A 20,371-nucleotide genomic window follows, 5' to 3' on the forward strand; every position below is an offset into this window, starting at 1 on the left:
CCAACGTTTCGACAAGGGGACTTTTCTGTCTTCTGGGCGGCCCGATCATTACTGGCGGGTGTTTAAACAAACACGCTTTTGCTTCCGAAGGCGAAAGCGAGGGAGGGGAGGGGGAGGAGGGGACGAAGAAAGAGCCAGGCTAAGGAATGAAAGAACGTTTCTTCAGTAAGAATTTATGAGCCTAGAACCGGTGATCTCGTTGAGTGAAAAAAGAATATAAAAAGCGGCAGCAGGGCAGGAAAACATATTGCGAGGTGGGCGATATGAGTCAGCACTCAAAGGGTCATGACAGCTAACAATTGGGCATAAACTGATTATTGCATTTCACTTCTAGCACGTTAAATTATAAATCCTCAAAATTTGAGTTCATCCCTTGCTGTAGATAGTTCTAAAATTAAGTTTGATTATTAATATTGGAATCAGCTTTCTGGTCTGGTAACGAATAGCCGCCGACGTCACAACGAGATATCATCGCAATGTTGTCTACTATTCATGGTGTCGGCTTCACTCTTGCATACACGCCGTGGATGGTGGTCACTGAGCTTTTTTTTTTTCTTCGGCAAAACTATTTTATTCACATATCCTCTTTTATTTGAGAAGCCTTCATTATAATATGAGACCTTAGTGATCCTTAGACTTGTTTTGGGCATTATCTAGAGATTCCGAGGAGGCCGAAATCGACGAGCTTAAGCTGTACAATTTAGGCATACATTCAGAACCATATTATTCTTTCGTTATGCGAGTTAGGTTATTTAGGCAACAAGCGCTCCCGCATATTCCTTCGGCCATGTATATGCGCCGCGAAAGTGTATTGGTGTTAGCGTTATGTTCCAGATTGTTGAGCTATTGCCGTCGCTCTTTCGGTCCTAAAACTAAGAGTTAATCTCAAACAAGCATACCTTTACGCGAGAGCGTACCTTGCGACATTAGAGGAGCAGACAAAACGTTTGAACGAAGCGCTACCTCTTGACCTGCTGTTACACGCGCGTGTTAGTCGTACGTAATTATTTTCGGCTGGTAAAGCATTTCCGCCGAACTTTGAACAGTCTGGCCACGGCCAGCACAGGAAAGCATGTGCCGCCGCCGCCGATACAGCCCCGTCATCGCAAAACCCAACGCCATTCGATTGCTCTTCACTGCATGCCCGCTCCGAACAAGAGCCTCCCAGCCGCCGCGGTTTCTGTCTCGCCTCCCCCGCTGCCGCACGCGCGACTGCGACCGACTCCCGAGCCTCACCTTGCGTTTTTCTGGTGCTTCTCCTGCAAATGACTCGTGAATGCTCCAAAGTAAACACACAGCATTTAGTATTTATTGTGTGAATCCTAAACTCGTTCAGATGTATGTATGTATAACTTTATTAGGTAGCCGGCAAACGACGGGCTAAAGCGTCGTGACACGGGTTCACGGTGGAAGAATATTTAGGTGGGGACACAGCACGGGCGATGCACTGGACGCAAGTTTCCAGCTAAAGTACCAGTCAGTATCCTCCGAATAGGGCCGCTGATCGCAGCTTCAGCGCCGTTGCAGCGGTGAATCTTCGGCGGAATAAAAAAAAATACATGAACGAGGCCGTTGCGATAGCAACTAGCTGATATCGCACGGCGCGTTTCTGCCACGCGAGCCGGTCGCGTGGCCAGAACTGTTTCTCCGTCGCCGCCAGAAGCATCACCGTAACTGTGAGAGCAAGTTCGGTGCGATTCTGCGTCAGTGCTGCAGTTATCTGCAGCTATGGGCCGCGAGCGCTTTGTCGGAAATTGCAACAGTGGCTACGCAAGCTGCAAAGAAACGGTGATTTTATTTAATGTTCCTTCCGACCAGAAGCGGTTAAAGGACTGGGAGGAAACTATTCTTCGTAAAGACCGTGCGCTGAGTGTAAATGATGCTGTTTGCAGCAAGCATTTTACGAAAGAAATGATGATTGAAAAAAGGTACTTTGCTGAATATCGTGGTGAAATGTTGCTTGACGTTCCAAAAAGAACCGTCCTGGCAGAAGATGTCATACCTTGCATTTTCCCACCGTCATACGCATGGAAGCGGAAGCCACCCGATGAGCAGAAAGTCACCTCCACCGCCAAAGCCCAGAAAAAAGTGACGGAAAGCAGGAGAATTGACCACGAATGGTGATAGCTATCAAATATCGCAATGTGATGAGCAGCACGCATCCTCTTCTCCAGTATGCAAAGCCCCAATTGTGGCTTGCGACGAAAAGGACTTGTTGTATGATGAAGACAAGTGTACAGACGCCGTACAAATGGACTGTCGTGAAGAAAGCCTTACCAGAAATCTCGACACAGCACCCCCCCAGCAAGGGCTCTACAGGGATAGAAACGCGCGCCAGCTCCACAGTAAATGATGTGCTAGTCTTTTAAGATCCGTCGTTTGCTCAGCTGCCGACCGCCGCTTGGAACTACCACTGTATGCATCAAAACGGCCTTAACAGCTACTGCTTCATGGAATTTGGCCTGTCACCATCCGGACAGGCCGTACCTTTGAAGACTCTGCTCGTGCAACAGGTGACAAAATCAACGTTTTCTTTAAGCCCTTTTAGATTAGGCTGCAAGCTGCAAACAGCAGTAGTTCCCGATGCGTGCCAGCTAAGCTGTCAAGAGGACTGGGAAGTTGTTAGCCAAGCCCTTCAACATTTTCATGAACTGCACCTCTGTCCTGGCGGACTATGTCATAAGAAGTAAGCAGATGTACGCCTCGAGTGCGGCTACATTGACTCAAGAAATACTTGGAGGCATAACCACTGCCCTTTAACTCAAGAAAAGAAAACTCCTTGCGCATATTGTTGTAGGTTGGAGAACACGCTTCGAATGCACAAGGCAAGAAAAGAAAAGCGCGTCAAGCAGCGCAGAGTCAGGGTACCGCTCAGTCCTGCGAGGAGAAAGTCGATTGAAACGCTAAGGAAGCAGAGGATTGTTTCTCGCAAAACGAAGACACGCATCCTTAAGATTAAAAGGACTCTTCTGTCGGAGTTATCATCGTGCGAGAAAAATTGAGGGAGGTTGACGAGGACGCAATGCTCAAAGCTTGTGAGAGGCCAACCTGTCCGAAGTGCAGCAAATGCTAGTGCGAGAATGCTTGTCGGCAGCACAACCAAAATCGAGGAAAGGAAGGAAGTACACTGACAATTGGCTTCTATTGTGTCTCCTTCTCCACATTCGGACACCGTGTGGGTACAGGTTTCTCAGAGAGTGTGACGTGCTTCCGCTCCCATCTGTTAAAACCATTCGAAGGTATATATCTTCGGTTGGCATTAAGTGCGGTTTCGACAAAACGTTTTTCGCAGCTTTGAAGGAAAAATTAAATAAAAAATCCACTTTTTGTAAGCGCGGAATGCTATTGCTTGATGAAATGCAAGTACGGCAGTGCAAGCGCGTGAACTCGCAGACCTTAAGCTATGACGGCTTAGTTGACGACGGAACGCACAAGAAACAAAGCACCGATTTGGCAGATCATGCGCTCGTCTTTATGTTTTGTTCGTTTGCCGAGAGCTATGCGCAGCCTGTCGCAGATTTTGCATCCAAGAACGCCACCCGAGGCCCTGTGTTGTGTCAACTCCTCTTGCAGGCCATTGTACTGATTGAAGACGCTGGAGCTATTACTGACGCCGTTGTGTGCAATGTAGCCAGCACGAATCGCACCATGTGGAGGCTTCTAGGTGTTAGCGGTGGTATGAAAAACTGCAGGAGCTTCTTTGAGCACCCAGCCGACGAGGAGAGGAAGGTGTACATGCTTCCAGATGTGCCCCACCTTTATAAATGCATTCGAAATAGGCTGCTCAACCAGAAATGCCTTAAAGTGAATTGGAAGGAAGTTAAATGGGCAGACTACGTTTCAGTACTGAAAGAAGATGAATTAATTCCAGGAGAACTCAAAGCCTGCCATCGAATAACTCACCACCACTTATACCCTTCCAACATGGAGAATATGCGCGTGAAGTATGCAACGCAAGTTTTTAGCGCACCATGGCAGCTGAATTGAAGTACTACAGAGAGCGAGGTGTCGCTAGCTTGCACAACTGTGAGGTCACCATTAAGTTCACAATGAGACTTAACGATCTGTATGACGCTCTAAATCATCGGCACCCAGCAGAAGGAGTAAAAGATTGCGACAGGGATATTTCAATTATGAAGGAAAGCCTGAAGTGGCTGAATGAATGCGAGCAGGAGCTTGTAGATGGCCTTATAACTTCCGACATGTTTCTCACACCGCAGAACGCTGAAGGACTCAGAGTCACACTGTCGTCGGCTATTGATTTTTGCTACTGACTGCTGCGTGAATGCAAATTCAAATACGTTCTAACATCCACGTTTAATGAAGATCCATTGGAAAGGTTTTTCGGCAAAGTCCGGTAGGCGGGGCGAGAGAACGACCATCCTCACATGCCCACGTTCCTACAGCTGTACAGATCGTTAAGCATATACGCGCTTCTTAGACCACCGAAGTGTGGGAATTCTGAGGCAAAAGAAGAAGCTCCAATCCTTGAGTTTGGCTCTTTTAAGAAATGTTTAGCAGAGAGAAGGATGTCCAACAAAAACAACTTGAAACCATTCGTGCAAAACCGGACGGTCTAATCGATACAGATGCATGGGAATGCGAGGATGTGCTACCTGATGAAAGTGCGACACCAGAAGCAGCGGAGTGTGTATTGTTCTATGTGTCAGGTTTCCTTAGTCAGAGACTGTAGACAATGTTTTCATGCCATGTATGCAGAGGCAGCCTAGCGGTACCATCAAGCGAAGCGCCAGAAGCTGCCTTCACGAAAACGAAGTCAGAGGAGGGTTGACCCACCCAAATTACAAATTGTTCTGCCTCCTGAAGGCAGCGAAGGATTACTTCTCGAGGAATGCTGCTGACCCTGACGTCTTCTGGAACACACTTGATCACGTCGTTGACCAGAATATTACATTTCCCTGCGATGAGCATAAACATGACGCTGTAGCCAGAATTCTTCGATACTACATTCTGATGAGAATGCGTCAGTACTGCAGACAGAAAGCACGAAATGTTATAAAAGAAAGCAGCAGCAAGAAGAAGCAGTCACGGCTCTGTAACCGATAGAACGCTTCACAGCCTCGTACCAACATGTCATACATGTCTTTATTATTTTATGTTCTAGATGTATGTCATCTTGTAGCTTAACTGTGCATATGAAGGACAGTTGAAAATAAAATTCTTTCACTAAGAACACCGTTTTGTTTTTCATTTCAGTGTTTGGCTGAATTTCGCTGAAACTGCCGCCAACCCAGTAGCAATGAAAAATGTTTCGAAAACTAAACAAGGAACCTTTTCGGATAGGATACATATTCATGGAAAACTTTTCATTGCGATAAGAAAACTTTGATGGTGGGCGTATTCAAGTATGGGAGAGTAAAACTTGACCTCAACGGTTGTCTTCTTACGTGTAGAAAATATACTGTAAGAGCAGTGATGTGAGTTGCTGCATGTTTAGGTAAGTCAAGGCTTGCGAAACATGGTAACGTAAATGTGACGCGCAGAAAAGTGAGGTATCAAAGAACACTACAGCAAAAAGTAGTTCAAAAGTGTCTTCCTCTCATTTCAATTCACCTCCTCGACTGGTTAAAATTTCAGTCCGCCGATTGCATAAGTGCCGAAGCGATGACCGGAATACTCTGTTTGCGTGTTAATAATACTAATGAGAATTTGTTCCTAACAACGTAGAGCCGAAAAGTTTCAATTTATGTTTCATTACCTTGGCGTGACGAGAACACCACCCGACCATTGAAACATGGTTATTCAATCTTAGGCGATAACGAAGAATAATTTTCTTACTCCAGCAGAGTAAGTAAAGGAAGAAAATTGTTCAAAGCACATTATATTTTAAAACATTGCCGCATTCGATGCGGTGAACGGGAGAAAATATAAAAACCTCGAAAGCATTCTTAACACGTTAAGGCAAAAAAAAAAAAAACTTCGACAGCGCCCTCTTTCCCCATACTTTACCGCTTATATATCAGAAATCACTAGCATGCAAACGATAGAGTGAACAATGCGATGAGCGAACGAACAAAAGTGCGAACGAGGGATTTGTAAGACAACCGGAACAAATGCTGCAGGGATCTAAGGCAGGGGTATTTCAGAATTGTTTGCCTCAAGGAACCCCATCAGCCATTAATATATGCCAAAAGAGTTCTCTCCGCCACACCGCACTCGGACATAATCGGACGATATGTGTGCATGAACATTTCCTTTTATTTCTGCGCTTAGTTCGCTTTCGTAAGCATGTGTTAATTTTTTCGTTTTCGCAGTATTTTTTAATGAAATGCCCGCCTCCCACGTAAACTCGGCCATTTAAACTGAAAAATAAGGCGGCAGAAGTTCTCCCCGACGCCGCCATCGAAACGCCTGCAAAAATGCTCGGTGAAAGCGCGCACACTTCCGTATACCTTGACTTAGCTTTAACTCGGCTGAGTGGTTGAGACGTTTAGTTGCATGTGCACGACAGCACGAACTCCAAAACAACCTAGTGCGTGCGTCCTGACGCCTTTACACATTTCGGCAGCGTTATAGACGTAACAGTAATGATGAAGCAAATTAGCACGCTGTCGAGTTTGCCTGCTGGGCAGCTGGTGCCGATGCTCCGTCATCATATTAACATGCAGTCAGCGCACAGCGTCTTGGCCTACGCTGACTGAGTGAAACAGACGAAATAGTTAGGATAAAAAACGTTAACGCTCCAAAATATGTTTCAACGAGCTAGACACTGTGCCTAGTCCATAAGCGTAGCAAGAATTTGTACAGAGGAAGTGAGAGAGGATGTAGTGCAGTGGAAGCCTACGGAACCCAATTGAGAACCTCTAAATTAAGGAACAAAGTAACGAGCGAACTAGGGAACAAACATGAGACCATAGGGAGAGTGAAGGAGTGAGCCGGTACACAGACGCACGAGTCAAAGCGGCAACGTCAGATAACAAACAAGACGAGTGATTATTGCTGCTTTGTTTCTAAGGCGCCGCCGGTTATTCGTGCAGCAGGTTCAAATTACGCGCGAAAATTGCATCATCTTCTGCGCCTTTATTTAAGCGTGCTCAAAGCTACTGCTTCAGGAAACAGTCTTCAGTGATGAACTTATAAAAAAAAACTATGCGGGAAAATATTTTCTTCCCCTCATCAGCCCCAGTTTCCGAAAAAATGACCTTCGAAAAGCGCGTATTCCCCATAGAAAAGCATTGCGGCAAACTACGTCTCAGGCCGCTGAGCGAACTGCCATCTCGTACGGCTTAGACGAACCAGGGAACCTTATCTGGAAGCGGCGCGGCTCGCTGTGTCCCCACCTATATATCTTGCACCGTGACCCGGGGTTAAGCCCTACTCTGCACTACCTCATTTGGCCCGTTTGTGGTGGGTTGCGAGGCTTGTACTTTTCGAGCGCACCCCGGGCCTGCTGGACGGCCATAGTTGCATGTCCTTGTCTGTATTCTGCACAGCACTTTGAAGTTCCGGCGGTTATTTCCTGGATGCAGCTTTGGTTGGGGACCTGGCACAGTCGCACATGATGTGCCATTGGTCCGCCGGACCCACTTGACATACACTGCACATATCACTCGTGTGGATGTCTGGGTGGAGGACGTGTAGCACTGCCGGGGCTAGGAGTGACCCGGTTTGCATTTGCCTTAGGATGACCGCCTCCTCCCCACTAAGTGCCGGGTGAGGCGGCGGCATTGTCCGTCGAGCTAGGCGGTCAGAAATGCGCCGATTTGCGTATTACGTCTGCGCCCCCAGCGTGTTTGATTACATAGTTTTTGCAATGACTGGATGCATGCTGCTCGTTCGCACGGCATAAAATGAACTATCCACTTCGTTTCGCCCCAGTTCCACCTTTATTTGTTCACAAACTACATCTGCGCTGCAAAAAGCGCCGTGGAGGCTACGTTTCCTGCCTGCGCCAGGCATACGCACAAGAGGCGTCGACAGCTGCCGGCTGCGCTCGCTAGACAGGGTCACATATCGACGCTTCCCGCTCAATGTACACTCGCTTTGTGATGTAAGCAGACGTCGCTTTGGAGTCGGTACTGCCGGAACTACACGGTTAGTACACGCGACGGCCAAAGCTTGTTAATGCGCGCTCCGTAATCGCTGAAACTCTAGACCCGAATGCCGCTTACTAACTCTAGGCCTACTCGTCGCTGAACGAGCCGGCTGTTAGGCGTCGGCTAACATTTCTGGCCAAGGTCATTGCTGATGGCAAGGGGGAAAATATCAAGTGTAGCTTCTTGTATTCCTTTTTCTAACACGGGTAAGCTACAGACAAGCGCAGTTGTTCAGGCCGTTCACTCATCGGGCGTCAAGTTCCCGCTCGGCCTCCGATCCGACCAAAACAGATTCGAGGACCGTCCGCTGATCCGTCAGCGTCGCGGAGCCGAAAACCTAACACTACGGGGATAGGCGGCCGTTGGCTGTGCTGGCGTCGTTGCCGGTGTAATGCGAAAGATCAGTGCGTCAATAAGCTAAAAAACCTATACCCGTGCAGTCCACTTACTGACTGTGAGCGTGCCTTATGCTGAAGAAAACATGCCTTACCCTATATCGCTTTCGTGCGGTAACAGCTTTATCAAGTGCACTTCTACATGAGGGACGACCACTGTGTCAACCGTCAAAAACAAAAAAAAAGACCTTTCCTTTAATACTGCAGCCTGCTTTGCTGACGACGGTCCACCGCGTATCCTCTGGGACGTCACAGGAGCATTTCAAAAGAGCATTCCTTCTCGATTAAAGGAGCTGCCCAATTCCGATTTCTGTCGCGTTTTTTTTTTGTTTTTTTTTGCAATATGCGCCGCATGCTAGGCATTAAAAGTTTACGAGTAGAATCACAGACCTGTATGTTATTCATAGAAGTATAAAACGGCAATCCATCGAACGCCCCTGTCATCGCCCCTTTAAAGCAGGTTCGATGCTGATACGAATTTTTGAAAGTGGTATACATTCAATGTGGTCCTGGTAGAGAGTATATCAGTAGGGAAATAGTTATCAAGAGCTTTTGGCAAGGAGGGGAGAAGGAGAAAGAAATAGAATAATAACTAATCAAGTGAAGGATACCTGCTATGCGCGACATCTGAAGAAAAGGATTCAAGGGACAACCAAAGAAGTGATAGTAAGGAAGCATTTTCGGAAGAAACGTTCTATTGGGGAGGGCGGGGGAGGGGTACAGTAAACACGTGCTGTGAACAGACTGTACAAATTGTGAACAATCCCATATAGCGTTAATTACGCTATATGGGATTATTTTCCGCACTTCTTAAGGCGCAGAGGGAATATATTTAAGGGAATATAATGTTCTTCTCGAGATATTTATTCTTGTTGGTTCCAATGTTCCAAATTTATGGATACGATATGCCTCCAAGTATTTTCTGTTCCTTGAAAATTTAAAGCCTGACCAGGGAATTAATAATTATTTTCACTCAACTTGCAGTGTTTCTGACTGAAATGCTGGGAAACTTCTTGCGAGGTTCTTGGTTATGTCTGCCGAATGACCATTTAGCCTTATGTTCATTGATTACCTCGTCTCTCCGAGTTATTGTTTAGGACAGTAGGAGCATTCTAGAAGGCAGATAACGTTTGACGATGTGCGTAAATTATATCTTGACTTTATGTGGAAAATGAAATCGCCTGCAGTATTTTCGACCATATTGTCTTTTTGTATGTACGTCTTTGTCAAAAGTATACGGCCCAAGGATTTTTGTTCTAAGCCCAGTAACGAGGCTCGTACAGCAACTCTAGCGTTTGAAATCTCGTAGGTGACAAATTTCGCCCTGTTTCTCCTCTAGCTTGTATTATTATTCCAGAATTGCTGCCAGCAGCTGCGTTACAGTGCTTAGAAGCGAACCTCTTGGTCTGTATATTTTTGACAAAAACTGTATATGCGTTGAACACTTGCTGTCGAGTTTAGAATGTACTAAAATATCACTGAGGTTTGTGTTACGCTTGCATGTTATCTTTCATGCCTCCGTCAATATTTTCTTCAGGCGTTCATCAGACGTTAGCATGGAGTGGTATTTCCGCAAACTGTTTATATTTGCAATGACAGTGGTGTATTTCGTTACAAAAAAAGGCTGGCGTTCAGTATTGGCTTTTAGTCATTTCGTGAGCGCATCGTTGCGGTTTAAAGTGCTTGCTTTCCCGAGAGCCGTATAAAGGAAGTTACATGGATAGCTTCTTTCAATATTGCTTCTTTCAATGAATGTAGCTATTTCAAGTAATCATTATCATTGTCGTATTCTTTTAAACCGCGTCGCCGGTCCTACAAATATTCTCGGCTTACGAAGTCTCGGATGATGACTGGTGAAATCTAGACGTTCTTCCTGATACGCTGGCTTTGTGTTTAATCCAACTGTGATGATTATTGAGCTGGGAGTCGAAAGATTGGGATGGCTCTGACCCATGCTGCCATATCATGAATCGTTAATATAGCCGAGTATCTGAATGATTTTTCCGGAAATTAATTTAATGTTTTCGATTCGAGAACTCGCATGAATGTATTCGCAAAGGTCGGCGCTAATGGAGTGCTCGTGCTGGTTTCGATTATCTGCCAATAATAGGATGATTCAAACTCGATATAATTTAAGGTTATGAGAAGTTTAACGGTTGAGAGGTAAACATCAGACGTATGCGGGTGGAGTCTGTTGATTAAGCTGGATTGGTAGATTTGCTAAGTGGCGATTTAGGGATGTTGACAGGTTTTGTGTGGACGTATTATTGTTAGAAACAATCGGTTTTCTCGGTATATCTCTGATAAACAATGCTTCTGCGGAAACATTCTGAATATTGGGGATTAGACGAAATCGACCTGGTTGCTTGTTTGATGGCTCGAGAAATATGTAATTAATCTGAGTAATTAGTTCCCTGCCGAATGCATCTCTTATTGTATTCAGGATGACTTCACTGAACTGCTGTGTCTTATGGCGGTCACTTAAAGGGCTTAATAGCCCTTAATTGCTATGACGTTTGCTGCGAGTACTGCTATTTGTCTTGAATTTAGGTGACAGTATTAGGATTAACTAGTAGTGGTGAATAATTCGAATAAGGGGAGATTCAGTTCAGCTCAGTCGTTCAGTCGTGTCCGACTCTTCGTGACCCTATGGACCATGTCACGCCATGCTCTCCGGTCTCTCACTGTCTTCCTAACATCACATAACTTCATCTGCAGCGCCTCGAGGATGCCATCTAACCATCGCGTTCGCTGCCTACCCCTTCTCCGGCGACCCTCAACCTTTCCCAAAATAAATCTTTCTCCACCGACTCTTCTCTTCTCATCAGATGACCAAAGTAGCTGAGCTTTAACTTTATAATTTGACGCTCCAATGAGCACTCAGGGATGGCCGACAATATCGACTGATTTGATCTTCTGGCAGTCCAAGGAACTCTCACGAGTCTCCGCCAGCACCACAATTCAAACGCGTCAATTCTTGGATGTCAGCCTTCTTCACAGTTCAACTCTCGCATCCATACATCACAACTGGAAAGACCATAGCACGAGTTATACGGATCTTGGTTGGCAGACTAATGTCTCTGCTCTTTACTAGGCGGTCAAGGCTAACCATGGCTCTCTTTCCCAGAAGCAGGCGTCTCCTAATTCCATGGCTGCAGCATCCTTCCGAGTTAATCTTGGAGCCCAAGAAGAGAGAATCTGACACAGCTTCCACTTCTTGTCCCTTGATGCTTCAGGAATTGATAGGGCAAGACGCCATGATCGTTGTCTTTTTAATGTTCAGTTTAAGCCCAAATTTCTCACTCTCTTCTTTTATGCGCATCAGAAGTGTCTTGAGTTCCACTTCACTTTCTGTCATTAAAGTGGTATCATCCGCATATCTTTTTTTTTTCACGCACATTTTATTTTCAACAAGGAAGGGATACATGGCGAAAAAGGGGGACGGGAGAAAAAGCTGCACAGCAGCAGCTTGACAATGCTCCGGCCACCCAGGCAACAGTGACACACTGTTTGGCATAACATTTTCTTCAATGATTGCAGAGATTAAAATTCATTACACTGGCATATACAGATGCAAAATACAAATAATATATAATTGTACGCAAAAGTACGCAAACACGAACACAAAATTGTACGCAAGCACATTTATTATTATATAATGAGTAAAGTCAATATTATAGGCTGATTCACAATGAGAAAATAAATATACAGGATAGAAATACATTTTTAATCTTTAAGGCAAGCTGCTTACAGAAATATTTCTAAGATGTGCTTTTTGCTCAGTTTCATTACGGTAATGTTTTTCTTTGTGAAGTCGTTTAGTGTGTTTGCAAGTGTGCGAGCTATTCGTTGACGGCCATAGTTAGTTCGCAAGAAAGGAATTTTCCATGGCAGTTGATGGCGGTGAGGGTAAGTATAATGCTGTTTCTGTAGATTGGCTAGTGTGAGAAAAGAATCTAGCTTTTCTTGTACTGCTCTAGACTAATTTCTTATGAGTTTGTATTTGTAAATATTGTCAGGTTTTACCATTTTATTTTTCTGGAAAAGAACTTCAGTATGATCATAAAACGGTACATTTTCTATTGCTCGAACGGCTTTTTTTTTTTTGAAACAAGATTAGTCTGTTCAAATTTTGTCAAGTCGTTTCTCCCCATAGCAGGGTGCAGTAGCTATGATGGGACTCGAACAAGGCGTTATACAATAGCTTTTTTAATTTTTGCTGGAAATAAATGGCGATTTCTATTCGGGATACCTACCAGTTTTCGCACTTTGGAGCAAACATGGTCAATGTGTGCGTTCCAAAGCATGTATTCAGAAAAAACAATGCCAAGTGTATTAACAGATTTCGCTGTATCAATAACATCAGTTCAGTTCAGTCGTTCAGTCGTGTCCGACTCTTCGTGACCCTTTGGACCATGTCACGCCACGCTTTCCGGTCTCTCACTATCTTCCTAAATAACATATGGACCAACAATAATTTTATCAGGCACTTCAACTGATTTACCTAGTGCACGAAATAGAACGCATTTTGATTTGACTCATTTATTAATAAGTTATTATTCTGGGCCTATTCTTGTACTTAGAAACAAACTTAGCTTGCATGGGGTAAAATACATTCCAGATCGCTTCCCTTATGCTCCTTCAGTAGACCGTCTTTTCGTAAAGCCGTACTTATATTCAGTTATTAACACGTGTTTTGGGGAAAACGTTTCAATTCGCTTATTAATAATTTTTTCCAGACCTTTAGAAAATATTGGTAGAATAGATATCGGACGGTAGTTGTTGAAGTTGTTTTGGTCCCCTTCCTTGTATATTAGTATAACACGTGCTGACTGCATATTCTTTGGGAAAACACCACTCGATAGGGCAACATTATATATGTGGGTTAGCAATGGAGATATAAGATCGATCACATGCTTAATAGGCCTGACTTCTAGGCCGTCTGCGTCTATGCTACGACTGTTTTTAAGGATGTGAAAGAAAAAACTTATTTCGGTAGGAGAGATAGGTTGAAGGAATATGCTATTAGGCGTGATTGGAATGTGAGCAATGGGTTCATTATGGCATTGGCCGTTTCCTATTTCACTGAAAAAGTCGTTAAAACGTTCTGCTAACTCCGAGCTTTGCGTGACTTTGCCGTCTATGACGAGGTTATCAACGAGGGTGGTACTATTTCTTGCATTTAGAACTTTGCTTAATTTCTTCCATACTTTGTCACTCCTCTGAAGGCAATCCGCGTGAAAAAACGGTGATAATCATCTCTCTTAGATTTCTCTTTTTCGCTATTCAGTTTATTCCGAAATGCTTTGTACTGTAGCCACTTATTCGAATCGCGTGTTTTAAGAAATTCATGGTACATCTTATTCTTCTCGTTTATTTTTCTAATTAAATCCCTTGTAATCCATGGTTTTCGAGCTTTTTTGGGTTGATGATGGCTTCTAAAAGGAAACCAACCAAAATACAATGCTTGAAACCGAAATATAAATGTATCGTATGCGGTGTTCGCGTCTGAAATGTGAAAGATATCCGCCCAGTTAGTTTCGATAATTGTTTCCCTGAAATGTTCTAGTGTTTCAGGAGATATAAAGCGATGCATTTTCTGTTGTATATTTTTATGTTGAGTGGTTTTGTTCTGCAAGAACAAAAATATTGGGAGATGGTCACTTATATCGCAGCTCCGTTTCCCTGATTGTATATTTTCATTAGATGAATTTGTAATCAACAAGTCAAGTAAGGATGACGATGATGCAGTGATGCGTGTTGGTTCGGAAATAGCATTGTAAAAACCATTGCACTCAAGTATTGATAGTAACTCTGTTCCTTGGAGGGATACTTTCTTTAGATCGATATTGAAATCACCCCTGATAGTGAATATGTATTTTCTCTTGCGTATGGGAGAAAATATTCAAAGAATTAAAAAAATGTGATGCTTCCACTTGGAGGACGGTATATTACGGCAAAAAGTCGGTATCTTACGGGGAAAAGAAAACTGGATGTTGATACGTTTTCCAGCAATCTTCACTCCAGCTGAAGACTCGTCCAGACCGGCCTTCCTCATGATGCCCTCTGTATATAGGTTAAATAGACAGGGCGACAGTATGCAGCCTTCCCTCACTCCTTTCTCAATCGGAAACCAATCAGTAAGACCATGCCCAGTTCTGACTGTGGCTTCTTGCCCTTCATACAGGTTCCTGAGGAGACAGATGAGGTGAATTGGAACTCCCATCTCATGGAGAGCTTGTCCCAATCTGCTGTGATCTACGCAGTCAAACGCTTTCGCATAATCAATAAAGCAGAATTAGATGGGTTTCTGGAACTCTCTTGCTTTTTCCTTGATCCAGCGAAGGTTGGCAATCTGGTCCCTAGTTCCTCTGCCGTTGCGAAACCCAGCTTGCACGTCCGGAAGCTCCCGATCCACATACTGCTGCAGCCTACCTTTGAGGGTTTTCAACATCACCATGCTAGCATGCGAAATAAGCGTGATCGTGCGGTAGTTGGAACAATCTTTGGCACTGCCTTTCTTTGGAATGGGGATGTAAACTGACCTCCTCCAATCCTGTGACCACTGCAGGGTTGTCCAAATCTTTTGACATAATGTATGCATAATGTTAACAGCGTCATGGTTGAGGTTTTGAAGCAACTCAGCTGGAATGCCATCAATTGCACTAGCTTTGTTCTTATTAAGACTGGCTAAGGCCCATTAGACTTCACTCTTCAGGATACCCGGCTCGAGATCAGTAATCACAACCATCTTATGTTGGGTTTGCACATCTCGGTCCTTCTTGTACAGTTCTTCTGTGTATTCCTGCCACCTCTTCTTTATCTGTGAGGCATCAGTGAGGTCCTTGCCTCGTTTGTCCTTTATCACGCCCAGCTTAGCACAGAAGCTTCCTTTGATATCTTTGATTGTCTTATACAGAGCTCTTGTAACTGTTGTCCTCAACTCCTTGGCACTGTATGTTCAGGAAGGCATTCTTATCTCTCCTTGCTATTTTCTGAAAATCCGCATTGAGAACCTTGTATCTTTCTCTTTCCCCCATAAGGTTTGCCATCTTCCTTTCCTCAGTTATTTGCAAAGCCTCTTCAGATAACCAGTTTGCTTTCTTGCATTTCTGTTGCTTTGGAACTACCTTAGTAGCAACTTCTTGTATTATATCACGAACATCAGTCCACATCTCTTCAGGCTCTCTGTCTTCTAGATCTAATTCTTGAAATAGATTCCTCACTTCCACAGCATATTCTGGTGGAATTTGAACCAGATCATACCTGAAAGGCCTTCTAGTTTTCTGCGTTTTTCTCAATCGAAGCTTAAAGTTGGCAACAAGAAGCTGATGATCGGTGCCACAATCAGCCCCAGGCCTTGTTTTTACTGCTTTTATAGCGCTGCTCCATCTCTGCCGGCAAAGAATATAATCGATCTGGTTCCTGTACAGACCTTCCGGTGAAGTCCATGTGTACAGGCGCCTCTTGTGCTGTTGAAAATGAGTATTCGCTATGGTCAGGTTGTTTTCTTGACAAAACTCTACTAGCCTCTGCCCAGCTTCATTTCGCTCACCAAGACCGAACTTGCCTGTTATTCCGGATATTTCATCACTCTCCACCTTAGCATTCCTGCCTCCTATGAGAAAAAGAACGTCTGATGATGGAGTACGGTCTAAAAGGCATTGCAGGTCAGCATAAAATCTCTCAACGTCAGCTTCTTCAGCAGTAGTGGTTGGTGAAAGGGTGCCCTTGGATACAAAGTGAAATCATTCGGTCGTTTTTAGGGTTGTACCCTAGCACTGCTTTGCGCATTCTGTTTACTATGAGAGCGACCCTATTCCTTCTCTTGGAATCGTGCCCACAATAAAAGACATAATGGTCGCCGGAATTAAATTCTCCCATTCTGGTCCACTTGAGCTCGCTGATACCCAAGATATCAATGTTCAATCTGTCCATTTCTCGCTTGACGACATCCAGTTTACCTTGCGTCATAGATCTTACATTCCATGTTGCTATGTGATATATCTCCTCGCAACATCGGACTTTCCGGTCGCTTCCCGAGACGTCCACAACTGAGCGTCATTTTGGCTTTAGCTTCATTCGTCCTGGAGCTACTAGGAACCGCCCTTTGTTCATCCCCAGTAACATGTGGGACGCCTTCCAACCTGAGGGGCTCATCTTCCGGCGCCATATCTTTAATGGTATTGTGACTGGCCATAGGGTTTTCTTGGCAGGCAATACTGGAGTGGGTTGCCATTACCTTCTCCAGTGAATCACATTTTGTCAGAACTCTCTGCCCTACAAAGCAGAGCTCACGACTTCATCGAGTTTCGCAAGCCCCTCCGCCACGACAAGGCAGTGATCCATGAAGGGGAAGGGGAGATTACTACATTCAAATATAATTTTTCTGATAAACATTGTTAATAACTTATGTTAGTTTATGATAACTGATAATTATAACTAATTTTCTTAAAACTGAAAATGGATGGCCTTTGCTGTCATTGAGTAATTGAGGATTGTATTGATTAGTGTCACTATTGGTAATTGTGTTATTGGTGCCAGTGTCGATGGCTGATATATTTTGCTGTTAATGATTAAATCTTGGTTGACTATGTCTTGACATCGAAGGTATTTGATGGCGCTGCTTTATGACTTAGCTGGATTTCTGCCGACATGAGCCATGGAACGCTTCCGTAATAAGAATTTGTCCTATAAGAAATATTCTATTCTGTAACTCAAATAGAAGGAATAGTGCACCTTTTTAGAGTGTACATTGAAGAGGCTCTGACGGCGCTCTTAACGCGTGTCGGTGCCTTCGCAGAGGCGAGTGGCGGCCTGGCGTCCGTGCACCGGCCCAAGACCAAGCGATTCCTGTCGCAGACCAGCTGGCTGAGCCTGCCTGGCCGCAAAGGGAGCTCAGAAGTGTCCGCCCACAGTAATGGCGGCGGCGGCGGCGGTGGCCCATCTTCGCCAGGGCCGGCCGACACTATTCCAGAGTCCGCTGAAGAAGCAGCCAGTGGTACCGGCACTGCAGACGCTGCTGAGGAACCAGCAGCTGTCGCGCACGTATAAGGCACAGGAAGATTTCGAGTCCAATTCATCAGCAATGGTGCCCTGTTTAGAAGGGGAAGCAAGTGCGCGCGGCAGCATGTCGTGGTTCATATTGCATATTATTTATCGCCTTCGACGCAGCTGGGAGTGAACCATAATATTGCGATCCACTTTGTGCTTCCCTGACCACAACCGTTAGGAAAGCAGCCCGTGAAATGGCCGCAACAAAGCTCTCAGTGGGGTGCGCGCAAGCGGACATGTGTGTTTGCCTTCCAATAATATTTGCATAAATCACTGCCTGGCCCAACGCGAAGAAACACAAGGCATTCATTATTTAAAATCTCAAAACCTATTCGTCTAACCTCTTGTTTAATCATCATATTTAGCAGACAACATGTATATCATTAGCTCATATATTACAGTGAATAGCTTTCGTACGTGTCAATGTAAAAACAAGTATTCATCCGCGGAGAAGCAAGCATAACAAGGAAAAAACTCGCGCTGTATAACAATTGCAGAGCTCCCTTTTCCGACATTTTTTTTCGAAGATTTCGCGGACGACGCGTTGCGAAACGTAACGCGAAGGTAACACACCCGAAGAAATGGCAAGACACTCTAGTGAGCTCGGACGTATTTCTTACGTGCAAAAATTTCATGATGATGGGATCTTCCAGGATAAAGTGTGAGCTTAAATGCATCGCATGTACAGAAGCACGCTTTTTCAAGAATTTGCTCATTTGCCTTTTTCCATCACCTATATTTATTTTGGAATGCAATATATATTTCACACCCCTTGAGCCGACTCAAAGATGACGGCAAATTCCCTCCGTTTAGAATCTATATATACAAAGTACTCAATACTTTCAACCAAACCCTGCCGATAAAAACAACAAAATTTCCTGTAGTCATGAAACATGTGTGCACCATTTTTGGTCATGTTCCTGCCTAGAGAACAGAAATTAAGTAATGTCAAAATTTTTTGCACCTACCACCAATATCAGGTACAGACAGAAGTACAGACAAAAGAAAAGGCGATTGCAGAACATCAGTACAACCGAAGGAACTCAACTACAGAAAAGGTTGACTTTGGGACATAACTGCAAAACATTTTGTATTTTTGTGATCATTGTGCCCATTTTTTTTTCAACTGATAATGATGCGTACAGGTTGTGTCAAATTATTAAACAATAAAAAGGCGTTTTTTGCTTGAGCGTCTGAACACATTGCGAAAAACAGGGCCGTCCGTTGTATGCCTACCTTCATCATCGGTTCACGTGCCACTCTACAATAGACTGCAGGTCCAGACAGCGGGAAATTTAAACTTTTCTATTCTCTACGACCTGTGAAACCTTGTCTGCGTACCTCGGCGCCTTCTGCTGTTTGCTTCCCACATTTGCACATGAAGCCTACAACAGCTGGTGTATGCAAACAAATGACTGCGCAGAGAGCGTTGCAACGATTTGCCGTTCTTTAAATTACTGCCTTGTAGCTGTGGCGATATATCAAAGGGAAAATTGATTTGTTTTTCATTATGAAGTTCAAATTTGCTATTTTCAAAATGAACAGCTTACAAGTTTAGCGATTGTTAAAAGAGGATTTAGTTAACCATACACAACTGCTGCTGGGTTAAACTTGTGCGGGCTTTACTGCGCTCACACTGTTTTCAGAACTAGTTGCATGAAGTTTACTGCAGTTTATTCTTTTCGCTTGCATGCGTTTGCAACGTCACCATGCGGATACGTCTAGCATAACCCGCTGTAAATATACGTGCATAAAAAGAGGCTTGTTTGTGTCCGTACCGTCATAACGTTTATCTGCTTTTATTTCTTTTTTCATTATAAACAATAAACTGAAAGAAACAACTATTTGCGTTCGGCTCTTTATATTCTAAGTGCTCGCCAGCGAGTCTTCATCATGTACACACCATAAACAATTTTTGCAAAAAAAATTCCTGTTTTTTTCCCGTCTACATGTGTGATCCTGGGTTGATAAGGAGGAGCAGATATTACGAAATGAACAAGCAAGAAACTGAACGACAAGGCTCGACGTAAGGTACTCTGAAAATTGCGTGTTCTGCTGGAAGTACGGACCTTAAATAAAATATTGATGCTATAGTGCCGAACATCATGACGAATCCTCCATTTCTCTAGAGCTAAAACTGCGTTGCTGTGCGCCTCGTAGTGTGTTGTTTACCTGGCAGGACAACATGGTCCTAGTGGGACGCACGGACAATGGGCTTATACAAAGTTTGGTTCAACGGGGATCTGCACTACAGCATTACGCAGAGAAAAGGCAAAACAGTGCAACATTACAATCTTCGCGGTGCTTGTAACTCAATTCAGAGATTACTAGTCTCTTGATGCAACCCGAATATAAAGTTTATTCAATTAATCTAAAGCAAGAAAGCGCGCAAAAATGAGCCACTCTATTTCTCTCCGCACGTTATATATGTTCCTCTTCTCAGCGTGAACCCCAGAAGACTTTTGACAACAGTGGGACTGCATACAGAACTGGACACTAATTTTGGTCCAAGTTAGCCTTTAATAACCAGGGCTATGTGAAGGAAGCGGGACTTAGTGTAACATGTTTTGAATGAAGAATATACGAGTTCCGGCCGGGAGTTTTAATTCTTAAATCGAGGCCCGATAAGCAGGGTTTGAAAACTGCCAATTCATACAATCATTAATGAATAGATTTTATGAATATATTCAAGTACAGCCGGAGGAAGAGAAGAGGCGCTATAACGGTCGATTCGAGCATTGACAACCTGTTCTAGGCACATAAATAAATGGTAGATGCTGCAATCCCCTTCATGATTCGAATGATATGTTCACCTCAGTTGCCTCTCCTTAGTTATAATTCCTGCATCATTGCGTGAGTCACCAT

The 20,371-nt window shown here is 44.2% G+C and overlaps 1 protein-coding gene across 6 annotated transcripts in view; it reads left to right on the forward strand.

The window, feature by feature from the left end:
• LOC146200520 (melatonin receptor type 1C-like) overlaps positions 1–20,371 on the forward strand; it is a 153,683-nt gene that overhangs the window by 24,952 nt on the left and 108,360 nt on the right. The window contains exon 5 of one of the 6 annotated variants that reach the window (XM_084595549.1): positions 17,256–19,363. The exons of 4 other annotated variants lie outside the window; for them this stretch is intronic. In XM_084595549.1, coding sequence (XP_084451675.1) covers positions 17,256–17,506 — 251 coding nt within the window. In that variant the 3' untranslated portion in view covers positions 17,507–19,363. Of the gene's footprint in view, positions 1–4,719; positions 5,106–17,255; positions 19,364–20,371 lie in introns of those variants that run through there. One more of the 6 variants, XM_084595552.1, reaches the window with a different exon arrangement.

Source organism: Amblyomma maculatum, chromosome 2 (genome assembly GCF_055883805.1).
Source record: "Amblyomma maculatum isolate TAMU_Amacu chromosome 2, ASM5588380v1, whole genome shotgun sequence".
NCBI classification, from domain to species: Eukaryota; Metazoa; Arthropoda; class Arachnida; order Ixodida; family Ixodidae; genus Amblyomma; species Amblyomma maculatum.